Source organism: Python bivittatus, unplaced genomic scaffold, assembly GCF_059951505.1.
Source record: "Python bivittatus isolate LINGU-HERP-01145 unplaced genomic scaffold, Pbiv_v1 ctg000330_np1212, whole genome shotgun sequence".
In the NCBI taxonomy this organism is placed as follows: domain Eukaryota; kingdom Metazoa; phylum Chordata; class Lepidosauria; order Squamata; family Pythonidae; genus Python; species Python bivittatus.
Window position 1 is genome coordinate 39,028,095 of NW_028277058.1, and position 24,453 is coordinate 39,052,547.

The 24,453-nt window shown below is 40.3% G+C and overlaps 1 protein-coding gene across 1 annotated transcript in view; it reads left to right on the forward strand.

Moving 5' to 3' along the window:
- The first annotated feature begins 380 nt into the window (after nucleotides 1-380).
- Nucleotides 381-24,453, forward strand: part of CACNG2 (calcium voltage-gated channel auxiliary subunit gamma 2) — a 122,880-nt gene continuing 98,807 nt past the window's right edge. The window contains exon 1 of the mRNA XM_088141553.1: nucleotides 381-736. Within this exon, the coding sequence (XP_087997679.1) occupies nucleotides 526-736 (211 nt within the window). The 5' untranslated portion in view covers nucleotides 381-525. The remainder of the gene's footprint in view (nucleotides 737-24,453) is intronic.

Here is a 24,453-nt window from a genome sequence, read left to right on the forward strand (position 1 = left end):
GAAGACTGAAGGTTGCATCTCTACTCTTACAGTCTCTAACTGTCTAGGTCCAGATAATGAGCGAGTGTGTTGAGAATGCTGCTTCGGTTGCCGCTGCTGCTGCTGCTGCTGCTGCTCCCCTGTTCACTGTGGAAGCCATCTCCAAATTAGCCATCACATATGGAAACTGGAGACCAGAATTTTAGAAAAAGGGATTAAGGCATCTCATTTTGGGGGGAGGGTTGCCTATTTTCTTTCTTATTTTCTTTATAATATTATATATAATATTAACAACTGGAACATTTTTTTTTCCTTTTGAAAATCAAGCCTCTTCTGTGTGATTTTTTTTTCATTTACACTGATTCTGTGGGCTTTCTTACCTCTTTTTTTATATATAGATTTCTCTCTATTGATCTCAAATAGTTATTATTGTTATTAAGATTATCATTTATTTTACTAACATTATACACACACACACACACACACACACACACACAAACAGCCCAAGAATCAGAAAGCAGTTGGGTATTTGTATAATGAAGAATTATGGGGCTCTTTGACAGAGGTGTTCAGATGCTTTTAACCACCGTTGGTGCTTTCGCTGCCTTCAGCCTCATGACCATAGCTGTGGGAACCGATTACTGGCTTTACTCCAGAGGGGTTTGCAAGATGAAAGGAACCGGAGAGAATGAAACCAGCAAAAAGAATGAAGAAGTCATGACCCATTCTGGATTATGGAGAACCTGCTGCTTGGAAGGTATTTAAATCTAGATCTCCTCAATCCCCTCATCTTTCCTCCCCCAATACTCCCCATTCCACCATTTTATCACTTCAACCCCAACCACAAGGAAAGCAGGGTGTTTGATTTAGTTTCAGAAGAGAAACAGTCAAGTTGTCAATATTAAGCAGACACGTTCCCGTTATGCCCCCCCCCCGCCCCTCCATTTGCCTCCTTATGCCCCAAAATGCCTGCTAATTTCTGGTTTCTGTTGAGTTCCTTTTTAGAATGCAAGTCAAAGGTTGCATAATTGGCATGGGCTGTTGGCTTTACAATAACAGAGGAAAATAACTGGTCTCCTTTTTTGAATTGGGTAGCTGAAGTCTGGGATAGGAAAACCGAAGAAAGAAAAGCAAACTTCCTATCTAGCTGATTTTCTTTGCAGCCACGAATATTCTTAAAGTCATACTCCACCGTAGATTTTGTTATGTCTAGGAGGTTGTCTCATTTGGTAAGCTCAAATGTCCCTCGTTGTCTTGGTCCAGAAGAGTTTCTTTTTTAAGCAATGGGAGGGGGAGCTTTCATAATGGTCTCCAGGCAACCAACGTATAGTTTGGGATGTATGTGGTTTTGTTTGCTCTCCTTTCAAGAACTTGGGGCTGGGGAAGAGAATTTGTATGCTCAAATCTCCAAATGAACAAGTGGTGGAAACAGGAAGGGTGAACACCCTTTCTAACTCTCTCCTCTCCTCCTCTAGTGGGAAAGTGAAGGAGAACATGCCAAGCCTGCTCCCACCCGAGTGATATGCCGGGATGGCAGCTGGAGGAGCCCCACGGCAACTAGCTTCTGAACAATCAGGCACTGGGAAGAGGCGAGGATCTCAGGGGTATCAGTGTGCAAGAGATTATGGTGATGATGATGATGCGCAGAGCCACGGAGGGGGAAGTGGATTGTTCAGATTCTCCATAGTGTTGGGGTGCTGGATGGATAGGAATTCATAATATCCCCGTGCTGTTTAAGATTAGAAACTAGCTTGGGGAAGGGGACAGAGTGGACACGCGCGTACAAGCTTGTGTTGTGTCCCCGCCTCAAAAGCGAGCTAGTCCTGCTAGCTGCCAGTGATGCCTGGGCTGGGGACGGGAAACGTATCCCGCAAGATCGTAAAGAGGGATCGTCTGTAGAAACAGGAACTGGAACATAAAATGTGCCGATCTGCCCTCGCCCCAGCTCCCCAGTCCCTAAAAAAAGAAAGGAGAAGAGAGAAAGCAAGCGCTGCTCTTTGGAAATGATTGTAGCCAGAAAGGAGAGCGACTTCCACCCTCCTTCCGCCCCCCCCCCCGCCCCCCGCCCCGCGCGCCGTTCTTGGTGCAAATGGTTGAGTGATGGCTGAACATGTTTTGAATAGCTAAGTGACTTCATTGAGCGATGGTCTGTTTGACGCATACTGCATTTGGTGCCCTTTCTCTCTCCAAGCCGCTGCCTTTTAACATATTCTGCAGAGGACCTTCCGCCTGGATATCTTCAAGCCAGGGGTAGGGGGTGGGGAAGCAAAAGCAGCCAATTAATCGAGGGTGTTTCAAATACACCCCCGGGGGCGCGCGTCCACCTCTAGGGGAGCGAGATTATACGTTCCAATATTTATCCATCCAGCCATCCCAACAGCCTATCAGGCGCGAAATGAAAGCTTGATATGACCGCTTGATGAAAGAATGCTGTCCGCTAGAAAGCTCAAGAAAAGGGGCTTGGAGGAGGAGGCCTGGGGGCGAGGAAGGAGAAAAGCCCCTTCTTCGGTGTCCTTCTCTGGGATTTGGGGCTTTTAGGCAGTGTCTGATGGGGGAGAGAGCTGGAAGCAGTCTGGAAGGAGCCAAGCCACCCTTAACAGAAATGTCGGGGGGAGGGGGCTGTTGCCGTATATTGTGATTGTGCGATTGTGCTTCTAGATTCTCGGGCACGTACCTCTGGCTCCAGGACATTTGGCGCGGAGCGGGGAGGTGAGGAGGCGGGGTGTCAAGGAGGAGAGCCGGGTCCTTTCTCCTTTCGCCCATTTTTGCACGAGTCTCTCTTCCCCACTCCTTCTCCTTCTCCTCCTCCTCCTCCTCCTCCCCCACCCCCCACCCCCGCTCGCCTGGGCTGTGATCACCCGGAGATTAAAAAGGCAAGGACGTTTTAATTAAAAGCTCCTAATTGTCCCCATCTCAAGACGCGTCGCGTCACCAGCCTCTTGAATTCGGTGGCTTGCGTGCGTGCGCCTGTTCTTAACCGACTTCGGGCTCTGTGCGCGCTTCATTCTAGCTCAGCAAAATGGGTGTGAGATGTACGAGCAACAGCCTTGCCTCTGGGCCTACCCGGTGCTTCCCCGCTCCCCTGGACTGGGGAACTATTTTACACGAGCGCGACCGCACGCCACCCCGCAGTCTCATTTCTTTGCATCCCGGGTTGAGCGAGCGAACGAGCGAGGCATGGAAGCTGCTTTACTCACGACTCTTCTTCCCCAACTCAGTTTCCTTAAGACGCTGGGAAATAAGCAGGCGGGCGCCCCCTCCGCCTGTTGCTCGCCCATTCCCCAAAACAGTGCCTGGGGAGAGTGTGGCCCGGCGCCAGCTCGGGGGTCAGTGAGCTTCTCGGCTTTTGACTTGCTCCTGGCTCTGCGCAACTCGCCTGAGATCCGAGTGGATCCCCAGACCTAGTTGCCCCAAACGGGCCGGCCGCCGCAGGACTGTGGTTTTAACTCAGCGCCTGACCCCAGAAGAAAAACCTCGGGGCTATTTCTGATCTCTCACCCTTCAGTTATGCGGTGGGTCTCCCCCGAGAAATTCTTGTCTTATGTTCTGAAGAGGGGGGAAAGAGACTATTCGGAAATTTCCCTTCCACCCGGTTGAAGTTGATCACCGGGGAGGGAAGGATCATTCAGCGCCTCTGCCTCCTGCCAAGATTTGATTGATAAACTATTTGGCTGGATTCACACAACACACTAGATAGACCTTAATGGAGTGTGCTTTCAGAACCCAGACTTGATCTTGTATATGAACTAAACCGTCATCTTAAACCACAATGTGATTTATTTGTCTGGCCATAGCATGTGAACATCAGAATTGTGCTTTGTTAACCCAGGTCTAGGCTTTGTGTGAACTTAGCTCAACTCTTTGTGCACAGGTGGCCTGGTTCATACAATACATACATATGTTAAATACATACAATGTGTTTCTTTGATTTTGGATGAGTGTGAACCAAATCACTGTAGTCTGCAAACTTAGTGGTAGTTTGGTGGGTTGTTTGAACCCAGATAATTGTGGTTTATTGAGAAAAACGTGATTAAACTTCATTTTCATTGTATCTGAAGGAATACTGAAATGACTTCTTCAAGTTGGGACTTCATTTTTTAAAGGTAGCTTTTGTTAATAGAGTTTGTAGTCCCTGGCAAGAGGAATTTTAGAACTGAATTAATTTCTGTGGTTTTAGGGAAGGATCTATTTTCCTCTGAAAGTGTGAATACACACACACACACACACACACACACACACCTATATAAGGTACAACTCTTGCTGGATCTTTCTTTTTTAAAAAGCTGTAAGGATCATGCTTGTGTTAAAATATGGGATAGGAGTTTGTGGCTAGCCATTGAGGTCCGCATTTCCCCTCAACATTAGCATTTTGCCTTCTAATATAAAGCTAATTATTTTGCACAGTAAAACCATCTTCCAAGTGGACTTTTGTTAAATAATGTTCAAATCCATTTAGGACAGAAAAACAGCTTATGGATGTAAAAAATCCATCAGGTTCTTTAGTTGTTTTCTCCCTCCTGAGTACACACATACATACAGAGTCATACTTTTGTTCTTCATTCACTGAGGAAAAGGCAGGGTTTCAACTGCTAAAATAACACATCTTCCTAGCAATATTTCCAGCCTGGAAAAAAATAAAATTCTTTTGCTCATACCCCCCCCCCCAACAATCCATAACCATTGATGAGGATGCAATACTACTTCCTTGACTGTTAACTGAGGCTAGCTAATTTTCAGAGTGATTTACTGTGGTGTTTAGATAGCAAAGGAAAGAAAAACGTATGTGTCCTCCCCACCCCCCAAAAGCTGCCTAAGCTAAGGTGAACTCTGGCTGGCCCTAGTGGGCTTCCAACTCAGATGAATGAGGACCGGATTGATTAATAATACTAATTAATAATGACATCAATCTGTTCTCATTGTTTTCTGCTTTTACAGCAGCAGTCTTTCAGAAGTAACCCTAATCAGACAGGATGGATTTATTACTCTTTTTCTTTTCTTTGTAAAACATACTCAACAGGAGTATGACTGTCCCTATCCAATATTATATGTCACCTCAATATTATACTGTGGGACCCACTGAAATGGGATTTGCAGGGCAGTCAAGCAGGGTCTAACATCCTTCTGGGTCAAGCTGCGGTGTTCAATTTGATACTGAATGTAGCGTTAGAAGCAATTTTATCTAGCCCCTAATGGTCCTCTTAAAAAAACAATACCATATAGTAGAAACTACTAGAGCCCACAATTTTATGTATAAGAACGCATATTTGTATCAAAGTTTTTCAAAATTATGTTATATTTCCTTTTTGGGCTCTGAATGTAACATCTATATATTTGTATGTAATGTTCTGGTTCAGCACATGTGCTCCATGAAGACAGGCTGCCCATATTATAGTTGGTCGCACAGTCAGCCAGATGTTTAGACTGGATTTCGCATTTTTATCTACCTATCAAGTCTTTCCCAAGGACTGGGATAGGCAGATGTTTAATTGTGTTAAAGGTATCTTCACAGGATGTAAGCTGTTCCAAGTAAAGCTACTTTTTGCAATTGACTGATGGTGATTTTGTCAACGCTGATGGTCTTCAAGTGGTACTCCAGATGTTTTGGGATTGTACCCAAGGCACCTATAACTATTGGTACTATCTTTGCTTTCTTTTTCCACAGTCGTTTTATTTCTATTTGCAGGTCTTTGTATTTTGTGATTTTCTCCAGTTCTTTCTCTTCTGTTCTTTCTATTGCAATGTCCACTATCCAGACTTTTTAAATCTTTCTTACCAACAGTTGTTAAGTCTATCCAGACTTTTTTTATCTTTCTTATCAAGAAAGACAAAAAAGTCTGGATAGTGAAGGATATGTCTGGATACCATCCATGAAGATAGGCTACCCTGATTATGGTTATAATTATGATCCCAACTTTTTTATATATATAACTCAAGGCAGCAAACATACCTAGTACTCCTATTTTCCCCACAACAACAACTTTGTGACGTACAGTAGATTGGGCTGAGAGAGAATGACTGGCCCAAAGCTGACTTTCATGCCTAAGGCAGGCCTAGAACTCACAGTCTGCTGGTTTCCAGGCCAGCACCTTACCCCAAAGCTGCTTGGTCAAGGATAGAAAAGAATGTTCAGGAATGTATAATTCTCAATGAAGAAATTGCAACATTTAATCCTTTCACTAATTTTTTTCACCTAATCAAAACTCCAAATTGCTTTTCCACCTGTACATTCAAAAACAACCTACCCAAGACTCACTCAAACCATCAAGCGGGTCTCTGGGATATTTTTTTAGTATATATATATATCCTTAAATATTTTAGGATATATTTTAGGAGATAGATAGATAGATAGATAGATAGATAGATAGATAGATAGATAGATAGATAGATAGATAGATAAAGCTCTACCTGGAGATGCTGTGGATAAAATAGAGATCTTTGGCTTGTAAAGCAAACTGAACCACAGCAAACTGGTTTTTGTTTTTTTTTTAATGCCAGATGATAATAACTTTATAGTAGATATTCAATATTTGGAGAACAGTCTTGTAGCAAATATGCTCTTTCCCTCTGCCCATGCCCAAAGGACAGAATGAGAACCACTCCCAGTCCAAAAAGTATCTGATTTAGAAACTCTCAGGAGAAAAGGCTGAGTAAGAGATTATTTCAAAGGCAGTTACCTTGATCTTTCAGGACAGGTTTAATCACAGCTCCTTATGAAAATATGTGAGGGGAAAAATCTTTTAAAATTACTGAAGTAATTATGATTACTGATTACAGAGCAGATATACAGAAAATACTGAGAGCTATTATCATCTGTATGAGTGCCCTATGATTTTCTTACAAGTGAACATGGTTAGAGTTGACCAGATAGGGAGGTTAGAAACGTATGTCCAAAGCAGCTTTCAACTCAAGTACAGCCCAAGAACGTAGGTAGGAATTCTGGGAACTGCAATCCCAACAATTCTGGAGGGCGCCAGGTTGAAAAAGGTTGCTACAAAGTCTTACCTAGGTGTAAGTTCAGCTGGATTCAAGAAGCCTTACTTCCAAGTAAGCTTTTAGCTTTTTGCTGCAGCAGATTAATTTTCTGTACTGGGTCTAGGAAAGGATCATTTCAATTTTTAATTGCTCATTTTGCATGTCAAGCAAATGAAATCTGCAGCCTTGCTTCTGCCACGCTATTTGTTCTTGCAGAAATTGTTTTTTCCTCTGATGGCCATTTCTCACTAGCTTCTACCTATTAATTTTGATTAATGTTAGATCTGAGCTTCTCATAAGTAGGTGCTAATGTGGTCCTCCTCTACAGAGATCCAGAAATAAAAAAAGATCGCTTTGTGCCTTATGAAGCAAGTAGGAATAAATGTGATTTTCTTTCACTTTTTGGTTATAGGCTTTGTCATATCATTGCTATCAAAGAAAGATTGGTTATCAAGACCTGTATATACAGTAAGCAGAGGACAGAAAGAACAATCTACTAAGAGGAAGTATGGGGGATGCAAAGGAGATTAGACATCACAGGTGGGTTGCCTAGAGTGATGACAAGAAGTTGAATGCAGAATCTGATGTTGAAAAGAAATGCCATCTAGGAAATCCTTTTTTTCTTTTTTCTTTTCTTTTTTCTTTTCTTTTCTTTTCTTCTCTTTCTCTTTCTTTTTCTTTTTGAAGAATGCTAACAAACTTCTTGCTTCCCCTTTGTGGAAGTGTCATTTTGACCCTCACCAAAGCCAGGTCTTGACAGAAATTGAGGTTGAAGGTAGGCAGCTGTTAGCTTCTTTCTCTCTTTTCTCACATTACTGGGACCAAACCCCTATTAGTCTCCCATCTTTTTCTGCCACCTTCATCTCCTGCCTCTGTTACCTGTGTTTTACACACACACACACACACTCAGGCCCCTATGTAATTCTGCCATTATCCTTCAGCCTCATCCTGTTCTCAGTTTTCCAATTGCTTTTATATTAATCAGTCATCAGCATTTTTTTCTGAAAGACACCAGTTGTGACTGGCAATGGGCGTGCTGTTCCAGTTTTGGAGCCTGCTGTGCTTGGCTTCCTCAGTTTTGCCAGCCCCAAACACCTGCGAATAGTGCTAAGACTTGCACAGCTCTGCTCCTGAACATCCAGGTGGATTTATAATACAACCTGCTGTTCCAGCCTGAGATTTCCTCTGAGTGCAACATTGTTAATTGCTGTGGATGAAGGCAGGATGGTTGTAACTTTGCTGCATACAGCACTGTGTTGCACACAGAGCAGCAAGCAACTGCTGAGCACACTATACACGCCAATGGCTTGCTGTCCAGATGCAGCAGAGATTGGGTACGAGATGTAGCTCAGTCATGCTGTGCAGATATGAAGTCCAGTCCTTGACATTTCTGATTGAAACAATATTCTTCAACATCAGGACTTATCTGACAAACTGCTGCTAGAGCTGCGGCCTAAATGAACAAGCCTTCTCTCCTGCATGAGAATAAGCTTGCTTGCAGAATACATGATCTGTTGTATTTTCCTTTCTTCTCCAATAATGCCTAAAGGTAGAGAAAAGTCAGAGCTTCTTTTGGAAAACTGATGGGGAGGCACAGATTTTGTCAACTTGGTGATCATTTGCACATATATGCTTGTTTTGGTTTTATAAGCAACTCTTGACTTCTGTAGACTGGTTTGAAGGGCAAAGATAAACAATTAAGCTTAGTGAGATATGCAATCCTCAAAGATGGATTGTACAAAAAAAAAATTAAGAGAAAGATCAGTGCTTTTGCTGCGCATGAGTTAACATCCTGAAATGTACCACCCTAACAAGAGTGTGAGATTAATATAGGGAAAGGGCTGTCAAAGCTACATTGTAGTAGCACTACCAACAACAGCAACACTCTCTATACCACTGGGAGCAAAATAATGGAAACAGAGAAAACTTTCTAATGTTTTCAGGGTTGCTGAGGGGAAACCTCCTTTGATAATCTCTCTTCTTTTTTGCTGCCTTGTGCACATATTCTCTTTGTATGGCCTGAAGAAGCCATCTTCTCTATGCATATGCATTTGATTTCACTATGTTCCAGGAAGGCTAAGCCCAGATATTTCTAAATCTCAGAGTATTTGCCTCAGCGTGTTTTTTATCAGTAAGTCACCAACTCAATGAGTAATGGATTTAATTTCATGAAGATCTTGCCCAGATCTAAACTATTTTTGCATCCTTCCTAAAATGACATTTGTACTGGGAAAAAAGATGCTGTTCAGAACTGCCCATATTCACTTTTTATAAAGGAAAAGGGTGCTTTATGCTTCTTCCTTCTTTTCTTTCCTCAAGGATATGAAAATAAATTGATAGGCTAAGGAGCATTTTAAAAACATGCATCTAATAAAGTTAACAAGAATGCTCTTTAAACTCTCTCTACCCCATCTTCATATGTGTATAAAAATTTTACAGCAAGGTTTAAAATGAAGGAAATAAAGGGGAGGGGTAGTTATATAGAGTGCTTTGCATTTATTTCCTCTTTTATGCATGCCTTTAAAATGACCTGGAAATCCCACAGCTGTAGGCTAAACTGGGAAGTTGAAAAGCAGCCAGAAAAAGACAATGGCAAAATGCTTTTATACTGTGGACAAGAAAACTACATTGATGTTTTTATGTGGCTGAGCATAACTTGGGGAAAAGTTTATCTTTACTTTCACTTAATAGAAAGGACCAAACCCACCCACTCTCCCTCCCTCCCACAATCTTATTCCTCGTTCCACATTTTTTATCTCTTTGCTGCTTTTCTCGAACCCTTTTTCTTTTGTGTGTGTTGGCTATTTATACTTTTGGATTCAACTCTGTCATCTTTCTCTTATCGCTGTGTTCTATCATCATTTTGTAGACTTTCCATCTCACAATTTCTCACTATTAGTTCCTCTATCCCTTTTCTTTGTTATTATGACACTTCCTGCTATTGTTCATACCTTGTTTAAAATTGCCTCTTTGATCCCTATCTTCTCAGCCTGAGTCCTCTTTCTTTCTTCCAACTGAGAAATAAGGGAGCTGCTTTTGTTCATAAGGATAAGGAAAGTCATATCACATATGTCTGTGCACCTCCACATAGACTTCCCTTTCTCAGTTCATGGCTCCCATTTCTACCACCTCTGAGAAGAAATTGGACCTGGGCCTTTTCTCTCATTGTATCTCTGGCTTTACTTGCAGGACAACCCTTGTGTCTTCTTGTATTTTCATACCTTATGGCTGCTAATAAATATGCAGGCTGGAAGGAAGTATCATCATAAGTACAATCAGGTAGATGTTTCCCTTTGCTGTTAAAGCTACACAATCCAGATTTCCCCAAATCTGATGCCTTCTAGATAAATAGAACTATGTGGATAGTTGGCTGGGAATGATGGGGATTGTTATACCCATCTGAATGAACCATGGGGGGTTGGTGCAATCGTTGTTTTAGGAGAAAGTATATACATTCCTTTGAAACAAATCTTTGCTACTATTGATATTTGGCAATCGCATTCTAGAAATAGACAATGTATACCTGAAACAATTCAGGACCTGTAGCTTTTTAAACATCAGTCTTTCCCCCATATACATATAGACCTTTTTATATTTACATAAATATAGGATAGTCTTCTCAAATTTTCATTTGCATGGTAATTTATGTTCCATGTTATCCGTCCCACACAGTTCTACCCTGAATTAACTTCCTTTGCAAGAATACTGAATCAGTTTGTATTGCAGTAAGCCCAAAAGGCTTCTGAATAATTGACTGACTTAGTACTTCTGACATGTCCAGCCAAAGTTTCCCAGAGAAGGAGCAGATGTGAAATAATGTCAAGAAGCAAAATTCCAGTACCATTTTGTGCATGGTGAAGTTCTTAATGCAGAGATTCCTAAGATGAATAGCAAGTGATATCTGGGGGGCTCTTGATCATTGTTCTTTATTGGTAGAAATGGCACTGGGTAGTAAGATCAGAAATGCCTACCCACTCAAAAAGCGGTCAAGATATAGTACCTGTCAGATCATGGAATTTGACAACAAGAATGCAACTATACCTGTCTATAATTCGTATCTGGATTAACCATACATTCAAAACCAAATGATGAATCAGAGACTTAATATTTTGTTGTTTTATTGAATTTTTAATACAGTGGTGGCTTTAGTATAGTTATATGTTGCTGTGTATATTTATATCTTTTATTGTTTCTGTTGTCGTTTTTAATTGTTGTGAGCCACCCAGAGTCACACTAGTGCAACGGACCGCTATAGAAATTTGATGAATAAAAAATATCAATTTCCTCATGGTGGCAGAAAGACAAGGAGAGAGTTGAACCAACTGTTATTAGGAACTGCCTTCTGTAATATATATGCCTTTGACTTGCTCATGGATGGTAGCTACAGTCTTGGGAATCAACCAGAGGAAAAGCTTGTCAATTGTTCAGCAAGTTGTAAAAGAGGGAGTTGAACTACTGGTACGGCCTTTTTCTTCACCTTGGCAGTTTCCTATGCAAACTTTTCCTTTTTTTCCCAATTGCCACATTGGAAATCAGGCAATTCATGCTGGTTCTCTGCCTCCTCCTTGGTAATCCTTATAATAGGAAACTCGGGTAACAAATATTGTCACACTGAAACCAGAATTGAAAAAATGAGAAGGGCATAAGGGCATACTTTATATCCTAGATTTGCAGGAATGCAAAGGTAATTTATTTAAAAGAATAAGTTTTTAAAAGAAAAGAAAAACAAGTAAATCCCAAACTAATCTAAGGGGATTAAGCGAGCTCTGTCCTGTTAGTGAGCAGAGACAGTGAAATCGCCTGCTTGTGCACCTAGGAATAGTGCATACAGCTGATTATTTGGATCACTGAATAAACCTATTAAGAAGTGATTGTGAGATTTTACTGAGAATCCAATTTTCACTTTGATATCCCATGTATGTATTTGATACTCTTCTAGACTGTGTACCATGTCATGTAGAACTGCTGCTTCTTAACTACCACCTAATTCATCTCAACTAAGCAATAGTTGGCCCTCCAGATATTGCTGAATTACAGTTCCTTGTTGTTCAAACCCATCATGGGGATGTTGGGAATTGTAGTTCACGAACATCTGGAAGATCATACATTGCTCTTCTTTGCCACAGAGTAACATTCTTTAACCTGATCACCTCCTGACGCTTTCAGTTCCTGTAATCCTGAGCGAGCACAGCCATGATTGGGCAAGGTTGTAACAAAATAATATTTCAGAGCACAAAGGTAGGACTGTTCTGCTGAATGTTACTTCTCCAGGATTTATCATGGGAAGTTGCTGAAACCACGAAGGCATTCTCTCAAACTTTATATTGGCTTCAAAAAAAAAAAAATCGTTTGTGAGTGATCTTTTCAAGTTGTTTCCCATTGCTTGTCATGTTAACCACCCATCCTAAAAGCATGCACAGCTTCAGCATGTGTCCACTGTACCAACTTTCTATGCCTGGTTTGGCTTATAGGCTGCTGAGAGTCAGTTGTGAATGAAATAGCCTAAAAGCCCAGTAAGGAAATGAGTAAGTTATGTGCCATTAGATCATTGTTGACTCTTAGCAACTAAATAGATAGATTTTCTCCATGACGATCTGTTCCTAACCTGATCTTTCAGGTGTTCCAATGGTGCATTCATTGCCACTTTAACTGAGTCAATCCACCTTGCTGCTGGTTATCCTTTTCTTCTCTTTCCTTCTACCTTTCCCAGCATTAGATCCTTCTTTAGAGAGCTAGGTTTTGTGTCTAAAGTAGGATAATCTAAGCCTGATCATTTGCGCCTCAAGTGAGAACTCTGAGTTGATTGGTTCGATAATCCATGTGTTTGTTTTTTTGGCTGTCCACAATAATCTCAGGAATCTTCTCCAACACCAAAGTTCAAAAGCATCAATACTCTTCCTATCCTGCTTCTTCAAAGTCCAACTTTCACTTCCATGGAGTATAACAGGGAATACTATTGTTTTCATGACCCTGATATTTGTAGGTATACACACATCACAGCATTTCAATATCATTTTTGAAGGCCTTCATGGCTGCCCTACTAAGTACTAATCAGTGGCATATTTCTTAAAAGTCATAAGTAAATACATATATAAAGTGTCTTCCTGCAATTTGTATTTTTAACAGCAGTCTTTTCAAACTGGGGTCTACCAGATACGTTAGGCATGGAAATTTGGTACTACCCCAATTCCCACCATCCCTCCAATATATGGGTTGGTGGAAGTTGTACTCACACATATCTGAAGGGCTCCAGGTTGCATCATAACTTCCCTGCAATCAGTCAGAATGCAAATGACAGATTTCTCATAAAAGATAAATGCATTCAGATGTAGAGAATGTTCCTTCTGGCTATTATAAGCCCCATGCTTGCATGGATATTCATTCCACTTACATGGAATTTCATACTGGGAAAACTAGACAACATTTGAGAGACTTAAATCTGGGAACATGAAAGATCCACACTCAAAATTTGGTTTTGTAATGATATCCTACTGACCACAAAGGGATCTATCCAGCATTCTTTTGAAAAGCTCTGAAGCTAAAGGGTCCTTCTCACAAACTTGCCTGAGTGTGAGGCTGTGAAGAGATTATAGGGACAAGTAGGAAAAGAGGTATCAGTTTTCATTTAAAAGGAACTGGGGGTTTTCCCTCTCAGTCCACAAATGATTATAAAATATTCTGCTGATATGTAAGGATTTTCTGAGGATGATAGCATTTTCAGACATCTTGAATCCTGATAGCTATCTTGCTCCTTCAAACCTTTATAATGCTCATTGGGGCAGTTTCCATCTTCTTTCTTCAGCCAATCATTCCTCATGTTTTTCCGTTTTCCTTTTGGAAAAATGTCTAGGTTGAAACAATTGGCCACCTGAGGAAGAGCAGCAAATAGACTTCTTGACCCAAGTCAAGATGCACAGTATTCATAGCAAGTGCAGTTATTTTGACCTTCAGGTCTGGAAATATCACAAGTATCCCTTCCTAGCAACAAAAGGACAATAATAATTAACAAACGACACCACCACCACCAACAAAAATATGGATGTTTCTGTCTGACTACACATAGGATCGTTATGTTTAGGAAGTTTTTTTTAATTTCATAACTCAAATTAATCCATGGTTTGCTGAAACATGATTTAATAACAATGCTGCAATTGGTTAGATGCACACATCATGCTATGCCATAAATCACCTGGATTCACTGTTCAGTGAGATGTCAGGAGCACCCTCCAAACAGTAGGGAGGGAGAGGACAAAGTGAATGGGAATAAAAAAAACCCTATGTTGTATTTAATTTAATTTGAATATAATTAAAACTGCTTACATGCAGTTGAAATGATTATTTTTATGCATTTCATAATTTTCCACTTCTGCTGAATTAAAAAATTACAATTTGGTGGCAGTGATTGGAAGTGTTCTATGGTCTATACTCAGAAGGAGGACCACATGGAACTCTCTTTACCAATCAGGTTTATACTAAGCCAAAGACAACCCCTTTACAGTTTCATTTAATGGGTACAGCTAGTTATAATGTAAACAGCTATGGATGGTAGTTTCATTTTTTGTCTTTTCACCCTCACCACCACAAGGTAAATTTTTGAGTGGGGAGCAAGATGCTAGTTGGAATTAAGTGCATTTTGTCTCTGTAACTTACACTTGTAATTAATGTGCAATAAACCTGTTATGCCTAGCCAGTTTTTCATCTGTTTTGATGCAGTTCATTGTAACTTCTTAGCTTGACAATATTTTGATAATATCTTTTTTTCTAGTACATCTTTAATTAAATGAAAGGACAGCTTTCCTTTGAAATCAGTGAAAAACAGGCTATTGCAGAGAATTTCAGCAGTTCTACTGATATGTGGTGAGATGCCCAGGCAGTTCTCATTGGAATGACAATCTGAGTTTTATAAACAACTAGAGGCTTATAGTTCTGCAAGGATAGGGTAAAAGCTTTTAACCCAAGCTTGTAATTCTGGCATAGTCTTCATCTGTACCAGTTTAATGGACTTGACTACCAAGCCAAGAACACAGGAAGAACCCTGTTTGATCAGGCCAGCGGCCCATCTAGTCCAGCATTCTTTATCATCCAGTGTTCAGCTGAGCGCTTTTAGGATGCTCATTGGATGTTTCCACTAAATTGTGACCTGGGAAGAAATGTAAGTAAGTAACAGAGGCGAGTAAGGAAAGGAATATTTTCTATAGGATTTGATGAGATGGGAGGGAAGGTTTTCAGGGCTGGGGCTCCCAGGGAACCAGAGACATGCTTAAATGGCTCTATGGCTGAGGTGGCTATTCTTACTCTCTCTCTGTCTAAGGTTTGTACAGTATATATTTTGTTTTTGTATTATTTATCTTTTAATATCAGTTCTTATTATACTTATTGTTTTATATATATGTTGTTTTATCGGATTGTTGTATGCTGCCTAGAGTCACTTTTTGTGAGATGGGTGGCCATACAAATTTTATACATACATACATAAAATGGACAAAATACTGACATCTGGCAGCCAAGCACTGCTGGTCCTCTGAGCCAGGCTTTGCAATCTGGAGCCTTTCAAGGTATTGTGGTTACAATTCCCAGAAAGCCCAACCAGACTGGTCAAGGCTGCTAATCCAACATACCTGGTGGGTGCTACACTGGTCAATTTAACATCATTCAAAATATTTGTGAATATATCCTTACTGGGGTAAAGAAAAGAAGTATCTTCTTTTATACCTCCTTACGTGCTTTGGCCTCTGCTGTTAAAACAGATTCTGGTGCTGAGCCCAAGCACAAAGTAAGTGGTGTGATCTGCACACTTGCATAGAATCACACTTTGAACCTGTCTGATGAACCTGGATCCACCTGGAGATGATGACTTAGTATGATACTTATCCATGCCATAGTACATTATGTCTTCACTTTATCCTTCTAGTATAGGTAATTATGCCATTTCCCAGATAGAAAGACTGATGCTGCAGAAATTATATGCTCTTGGCTGAACTGAGAAGAGCAAACAAAGTTTCAATATGCCAGTTAAACTTCTTACTTTTATTCTTTTTGCAGTCATGTAAAAGTCTATAGAATCAACAGTGAACTTGAAATTAGTGCCATTGGATGGCATATGTTGCTTTTGTTGTTCTAAATACCCGCAAGGCAGAGTATGTGTTTTTTAGTTTGTTTTTGTTTTTCCTCACAGATTAGTATAATTCATGAGTCACTCTGCTGAGAAAAAGAGAGAGAGAGAGAGAGAGAGAGAGAGAGATGATTTTATATTGCTGTTGAAGAAAACTGGGTACTTACATAAGAACCTGGCATACATTGAATCAGACCAATGTTCCACAGACTGTCTACCTTAAAGTATGTAGCATTAATTTGCTACCTGTCAGATCATCACTGAAAATACTAGGGGTTATCACTAGATTTATATTGTCAAGAGTGAGGAGAGATAGTCTTTGAGCTATCTTCCCTTTCTCCATTATTGAGAAACATTTCAATATTTCACAAGATTAAGAAAGACACAGTGACTTCAAAATCTCAGTTGTTATTTTTCTGTGTGCTTCATTATAAAAATCCAGGTCATCCTAAGTGGCAAACTGTTTCCTTCAAAGGTTTTGCCCCTCTGGATATAGGTTAAGAGAAAAAGAAATATCCTTTTGGTCAGGTATGCAGGTATTCAGCATTCAAGAGACAAGTAGATTTTGAAATATAAGCTAATAAGGCCAGACTACATCAAGGAGAAGTGACAGGTGATATCTTTCCACTAGGAGCTACCTTGGACTCTGTTGACGATGAAAGGTTATTTGAGGTCTTCTGACAACCCTTCCATGATATCTCAATGGCCAACGTGACTGCAATATCAGCTATTTCTTCTGCTTTCAGGACACAAGAGGATAAAAGGGCAAACATGATAGAAGAAGGCCTGGCTGATGATTATATTAACCTCCTCAGATATAATCTTTCCAACTGCTAGTTAAAATATATTCCTAAACAGCCAGTTAAAAAGCCTAAATAATATGTGCATGAACAACAGCAATGTGCCAGCCTATGTGGCTCAGGAGAAGGCTAAGCCCCACTATGTATTTCATATATAAGTTCCTATTGCTTCTTATTGTTGGTGGAGAAGTTCCATGCCAGCTCCTCAGAGATGTCTCTCAAGCCATAATTCCCCTTCTCATGAGACTGCTAGTTTGTATCAGGAACTATACAAAAATGGTACACAAGCTTCTTGATTCTGCATCTGTGCCTCCAAATTCCTCTGTCTTTGTCTCACTGAATAATTTTAGTCTGGACCACAGCATTGAAGCTGCAGGTCACTTTTAGAAATAAATGTATATGCTAGTTGTACTCACAATTAGTATGTCTTATTTGCATCAAGTGTAAGTGTAAAAGGACAGCATCTTTCTTAGTTCCCAGAATCCTTTACAACTTATAGAACTCGTTAGCTGACATACAAGAGTTTTTCATTTATTTAATACATTTCTGTCCCATCATTCCTCTATCAGGGATACAAATTAGCATGTGTAAGGTTCCCACATCAGGTTGGTCCATATGACCCTCTTGCCTCAGCATGAGTATGGACTACTGACCATTTTTCAGAGGCAGAAACACATGGGATGTCCTCTACCTGTACCCAGCGCTCCAGGAAGGCAACTCCTGCCTGTCATTTTATGCTAGGAGTTAAAAGTAGTACTTCATGCCTTCTGCCAGCAAAAGCAGTGCTGTCTGGTTCACCTGCTGTGTTTCATTTCTTTGTGGGCACAAACTCCTCCATTCCCCTTGGTTGCTGGAGTGACAGGAGTGCCTCCTCCCTCCTCCCATCACCAGTCACCACTCTTCACAACCTTTTTTTTTTTTACAAGTTCACTTGTGTAATAATGACAAGCTGGCTTTTTCAACAAGATAATTGATAGAACAGTGAAACATGGATTCTCTCTGTCTCTCTTTTTTTAAGGAAGAGAAATTGCCAGAAGTTCTGCCACTTTCTCCTTCAAGTCCAAGTGACCAGAAAATGGTGAAACTATGGTGTTTCTTTTTTCTTTTTACCATCCAGGAGGATAATGAGGCAGGGAAATCCACCAATCAGTCTATGGTAAATGTGGGCCAGAAAAAACACAAGGCCATCACTGTGGCCAAAGCAGAGGAAGGGGCTGAAAACTGGAAAGGGATTTCTTAAACTGGCTTCATTTCCAGCTACTTTATTCACAAGAGTTTAATTTAACGTTGCAATGTGGACAAGCCGACGCTCTATCTTCCAGGAATCAACCAGTATCAACTGCTTTAGGAGACCAAAGCATGTCAAATAACATTCTGAAAGGAATGAGGATGTTGCTATTTATGAAATACAGAGATAATGAACTTCATGTTGTTATATTTTTTCTATATTAATGAGGCTAAATAGGCTGGGTTTTGTGGCAAGATACAGATCTGTGTGTGTGTGAGAGAGAGAGAGAGCTTTAAGCTCCCAAACTTCATTGTATGGGTTTTGCATTAAAATATCAGGAGGGAAAAAACCATGTTTAAGCATAGATTGGCTTTGAAGATAGGGAGAAAAAGAATGTTAATTGCATGTTTCACACATGAAGTTAATATTCTCCCAGAAGACAATTGAGTCTGAACTTTGCAATTACTCAATCACATCACTTGCTAACTTTTCCTGTTTATTACTTTAATCAAAATCTTGAAAACCATGTTAAGTGCACCAAGAATCATTAGTAATCTCTAGACCACAATATGCAAACGATTGCATTAAAGTAGGAACGGAAAATCAGTGGCACTGCAGATATTGTTGCACTGCACCTTCCATCACCTTTCATCATTAGATATGTTGACCAGAGCTCATAGAATTTGGACTTGAGCAACCTGTTGCCTATCTTTGCACTGGAGAACTTTTGGCATTTACCCATTAGAGCAGTATTTCAGAGTAAAGTTCAAACAGGTTTCCTTAATACAATTAGATTGGGGGATATAGAGAGAGCTTCCTGTGTGGCTAGTGGAGGGGATCCAGAATTTGCTACCACTTTCCCTGAATTCCATCAGGGAAAGGAGTGGAGATTGCCTACTTCCACTTCCTCATACTCTACTGACTTTCCAGAAAGATCAGGGAGAATCTCTGGAATGGTGTGGAAAGTGGAGCTGAAGGGAAAAACTGCTTCTCTCTCACCGGGAGGGTCCCATCCTTGGAGCAAAGGTTTCAATGGACAGAACAAGTCCTTTCATTTGTGTGGAAAACAAGGTTGCAGAGAACTCCATGGTTGTATAAATCTAAAAGTAGGAGCACCTTTTAATTAAAATGGAAGATTTTGAAAAATGAAAGAATAATAAAAACGAGGTGGCTGCGTTATGAGGGCATCTCAGTTTTAGCACTGTTTAAACTCCAGTGTAGAAGTCACTTGATTTTTTTTTACAAGGAGTAGAGTTCTCTTAGTCATCGAGGATGCTTAAACCTTCAGGTTTACACATTCTACTCTTTGTGAAACCTTATTGTTTATTTCTTAGTTGTACACATAGTAAGATTGTAAGCCACTCAGAGCTGGTGAACAATTGGAGCAGCATATAAGCCTAGTAAAATAAATAAATGGCTTGTGGAGGCTAAAGTAATTGGATACTCTCTCACTCAAAAAGCACAAATTAATCCAATGACAAAAGGAGAGAAATGGCATATGCAGAAAACTAGGCCATAGATGCAGAATCACATTTGCTGGGCTATTCATTTGGCTACAGGGGAAGAACAATGAAGGAGTCTCACTCAAATGTAAAAGACAGTACGTGCTTTGATCCATACAAAGCCCTAGGATATGTTTCCATTATTAGGAGAAGGATAAGAGACCTATAGAATACATGAAGCCACCAACCCCATTTTTGTGGCCTTCAGAACTCCCAAGATTATATTGCTAAAAGTCAGTGGCAAGATGGTAATTATCTTTAGCACCTTTTTTTCCTGGATTTTCTTACAAAATAAAACTCAGAAGGAGATCCTTGGCTTCTGGGAAGTTCAACACTCCTATTATAAGTAAAACAGAGGGAAATGTTGTAATTCACCACTGAAAGATCTCAGAATGATTGGCTACAACCCCTCCAATGACATCATTGTCATACCCCTGCTGCCCTCAGAAGAAAAAATGGGGGAAAAAATTAAAATAAAGAGCAATGATTAAGCCCAAACCTCCCCACTCCTAATATGATGTAAATAGGAGCACCTCCTTCTCTCCCTAACATGTTGTTTTTAATAAAATAATAGCCCTGGAGAAAAAGAAAATCATTTTCTTATACCATATGACCTCTGGGAAGTCTTGAATCCTAGCTCTAATTTTCTTGCTTTCTATAATTATGAATATTTAAAATGTAGGATTCTCCACCTTCTCTTTACTGATGCTCTAACTTCCAATTTTATTCAGTGCTTATGGACATCCTATACTTCTTTATGAAAAGTAAGTTCCTTGTATTGACTGCAACTGATGTGAGGACCACTTTGCATTGTGCTGCAGCTTCTGTATTCTTCCTGTGTTGTTTATAAATGCTCAAAGCCCTTGAGGCCCTTTCTCTCAGCAGTTCTCAAACATATTGCAAAAGGTGGGTAGGAGGGAGGGCAAACTGCACTGAGTTTGAGAAATGGAGGCTTGCCTAAAGGCCATTCAGTGACTTCACATCTTTGTTCAGTTTCTTTAGATTATGCAGCTCAAATGTAATTTTCCAGAGAAAGGAACAATGGCCTGTTACAACTGCTGAGTGGGATAGGCAAATGTAGGCAGAATTCCTGACCAGATATGGACTGAAATCCAGCTGCAGAAATGATATAGGCAAGGACAAATATAGTCCCAGCCACTCAGCAATATCTTTGTCTGCTGAAAGTTCTCCAACCAAATGCAATAGTGCCTCTAATCATCTTCTTCTGGATACCCCCCCCCCCCTTTTTTTTTAAGTAGAATGCCTAGAGCTGGAATTTCTCCACTTCTTCAAATACAGGGAGTCCTCACTTAATGACAGTAATTGGGACTGGAATTTCCATCGCTAAGCGATGTGGTCATAAAGTGCGATGTCACATGACTGCACCACTTAGCTATGGCAATTCCAGACTTCCAGTGGCCATTTTAAGTGAATCACCACAGTTTGTTAAGCAAGGACATCACGTGGTCACTATTTGCGACCTCCTGCCAGCTTTCCCATTGACTTTGCTTGTAGGAAGCCACAAAGAAGGTCACAAATGGCAATCATATGACTGTGGGGATGCTGCGACTGACATAATGACCAAGTTCAGCAGTTGAGCATTAATGGCTCATAGGCTACATTTGGTGGATGCCAAGTTGTGTGAGTCTGATCTAGATTTTAAGCCACTGTTACTCAGATAAACTAAATGGCAGTCCTGCCTGGTACATTCCAGCTCTTGTTCTGACATATGTGGGAGGAGCAACCACTGCCCACCAAACAAACTGGTACACGTGGAGCATCCTAGTAGAATCCTAGCATGTAAAAATGTGCTGTGGTAACTGTGAGCAGCAGGGGGCAATGTAAGATACAGTGTTCATAGGAAAGTACTGTACGCAAAAGGGATATTGTTGCAGAGAGTGAAAAGTATATCTGATGGCTGAAGATGGCCCACATGCATTTGTTTGGCAGCCTTCACAGTCACCATGTATAGGAACAAACTTTTCAACACTTTTTCTGCCATACCTGTAATTGAGGGGGGAGAAAGGTAAGAGACTGCATGGGTATTTTAAGCTTTACATAAACTAAGCTGCCAGTTTCACCATTCCTGAGCTCCCCAATGAATCTGGTCTCTACTCAGTCTGTTGCACAAAGCCTAGCATGGCCTTCAACTGATGGAAGTTTTACACTCCTGTGTTATAGCACTAGGACTGGTGTGACTCATCACAGGAAAAGGCAGGGTTGAGGGCTACAGATTGTACATTATTGGAGTCCCACGAATCTGGAACAAGAAACATGTGCTAAAGCCCTCTTCAGTCAGTCGGAAACCATGTAAACTCTACGACAAAGAAGGAAGAATGGAACAAGCATGCCAGTTTCACCTGCTTTTCCTCCATCTCCATGTCATACAAATGTCTACTCCTTGCGAAGACAGAGGGCAGCAAACCCCCATTCTCTTCTGGCATGGTATGATGATTATGTCTTTCACTTAAAGAATATTGAGCTCATTAACTTACGTTGAGTACCAAAATCTTCTGCACAAAATCCACTCCTGGTTGTCTTAAATTAATCAGTTTCACTACAATAATGTAGGGGAGTGGAGGAATCATTTTGTTGTTGCTTGTTGTTAAATAGCTACCAAGCAAATCATCTGATCATGATTGATGATGACCTGACTATGATCCAGCTCTGGCTTACAGATAAAGGTTTAGATTAGAGAAATGGGTGAATCTAGTAGTACCCCCAGTTTCTCATTTTTGCAAATCTTGACGTTTCTGTTTGGCATCTTTTCATTTTTCCACTCATAATATTGGTTCATTCCATTCATGAAGTTATTCTCATGCTACCCTTTTCTGTTACCAGTTTGGGATTTTTTTATATATAAAAAGTTTACAGTAAGCTTTGTATATATTTTATACACATTTCTCCAAATGCACGCATTTTTTATTTGCAATTTTGTCCAAGATATGGATTTTTCCAAGCTTTTCTTAAATATATTTTCACATTATATGCATTTTTGTGCAGATTTCTTTCCTAATATCTGTTTTTTAAAAAAACTGAAAATTGCACTCCAAAATCATAGCATTTTAATGATAACCATGCCTTTATTGATGTATCCATTTGGAAATACAAAATTACATAAGTTTGTATTAACCTGCAAATTAAATTAATTTCTCCTTACCCTAGTACAGTAAAGCAGGTCTTCCCAACCTGGTGCCCTCCAGGTTGATTTTAATTCCCATAGGGCAACCGGATAGGGAAGGCTGTGTTAGATCCGTTAAAGAGAGCAATCTCCACCTCAGATAAGCTACTGTTTCCAACTGTTGCTTTGGCCTTGAAATGAGAGAGAACCTGAGTCTTTTTTTTTTTTTTACTTACCACAAAGAAGAGATTTTCAATAAATGCAGTTTGGTAAGAATTCATAGCTATGAATGAGTTTCCTTATGAAAGGGAAAAGGTGAGGGATGAAAGCAAGCATATTGAATGAGAATCTGTGAAAAAACAGAAGCTTTGGGAAGCTACCTCAGACAAGAGCAAGCAGGACAAAAGAAATAGGAGACAAAAGAACAGGAATGAAGATGTATGAGGAATACAGAGAGAAAGAAAAATCTACAATATTCCTACTTTGAGACAGTAGCCTGTTTACTGAGTGCGGGTTTGCCTTGAAAGAACATTGATCATAGACAGGGATGGACTTACAATGGTGGGTGATGGATTAGGAGTTGGGACAGAAGGAAGAGCTCCTTGAAGTGGAAAAGCTATAAAAAACGATGGCATTTTCTCCAGTGATGCTGCCAGTGTGGAGGGGGCCATGGGCAAGATATGTCTACAGACAGCATCACCCCAAATCTCCCTTCCTGGTGTGATTTATTTATTGGTTTGGTTCCTTCCTTCCACTTTCAACAGAATTGGAAGCATTGCGGCATTTTTATTTCTTCAAAAGGCCTCTGTTGATGAGAAAGGCAGGCTGGTCTCCTCTTCCTCTTCCTTCCTTTTTTTGAATGCATGAGGCTGTGAATTTGAAACCTCTCTAAGTTACAGAGCTCTGGATTTGCACCCATGGCTCCCATGAGAGGCCTCGTTGCCATTCTAGCCCATTTAAATTGATGGTTTGATGTAGGCAATCCTGCTGCATTAAACACAACAGAAGTTTGATCAGAAACAAAATCTGAACTGAAGGCATGTTGGAGGTGCATCTCTCTCCCCCTGGGGAGCTCACATTGGATCTCTTTTCAGGTAAGAGGTTTCCATGCTACTCACCGTACCTATGTTCTACCAATATACTGTAAATGTATAAACTGTAAATGACTCTTTGCATTTGTATTAATTTTGTTTGACCTTTGCATGTTATATTCCATGTAAACTGCCCGAAGTCAGTTTTAAGGTGGACTCCATAGAAGTACCTCTAATAAATAAGTAAATTAATGCACCAACAGGCCTAATACTACACATATGCTGGAAGATTCTCCTTCAAAAGGAAACCAGATTCAGGCAGCATTGTCCTGGGAATATTATGCTGCTTTGAGAAACAGGAGAATGTACAGATCTTTCTTTTAAAAACCTAAAACAAAATACTCTGCTGATTTCCAGCACTTCCCTCACAACTTAAGCAGCTGTTCCAGTGTCCCTTGATGGAAGCCATGACAATCAAGTTGGATTTTCTTTTTGGGTTTTGGCAGTTTTTTAGGAAAAAAAAATAGATTTTTTTTTATTAGAGGCAGCCTTAGGAGCACTGTTGACAGCTGGCTGTCATGTACTGTACAATTTCTGCTTCAGTAGCAACTCCTGTCTTCCTACTGCAGCTGAAGAAAAAGCACAACAAACATCAACGTCTGGCACTAAACAGGAGCTAGTACCCAAGGTGATATGGTTGTTCTTATG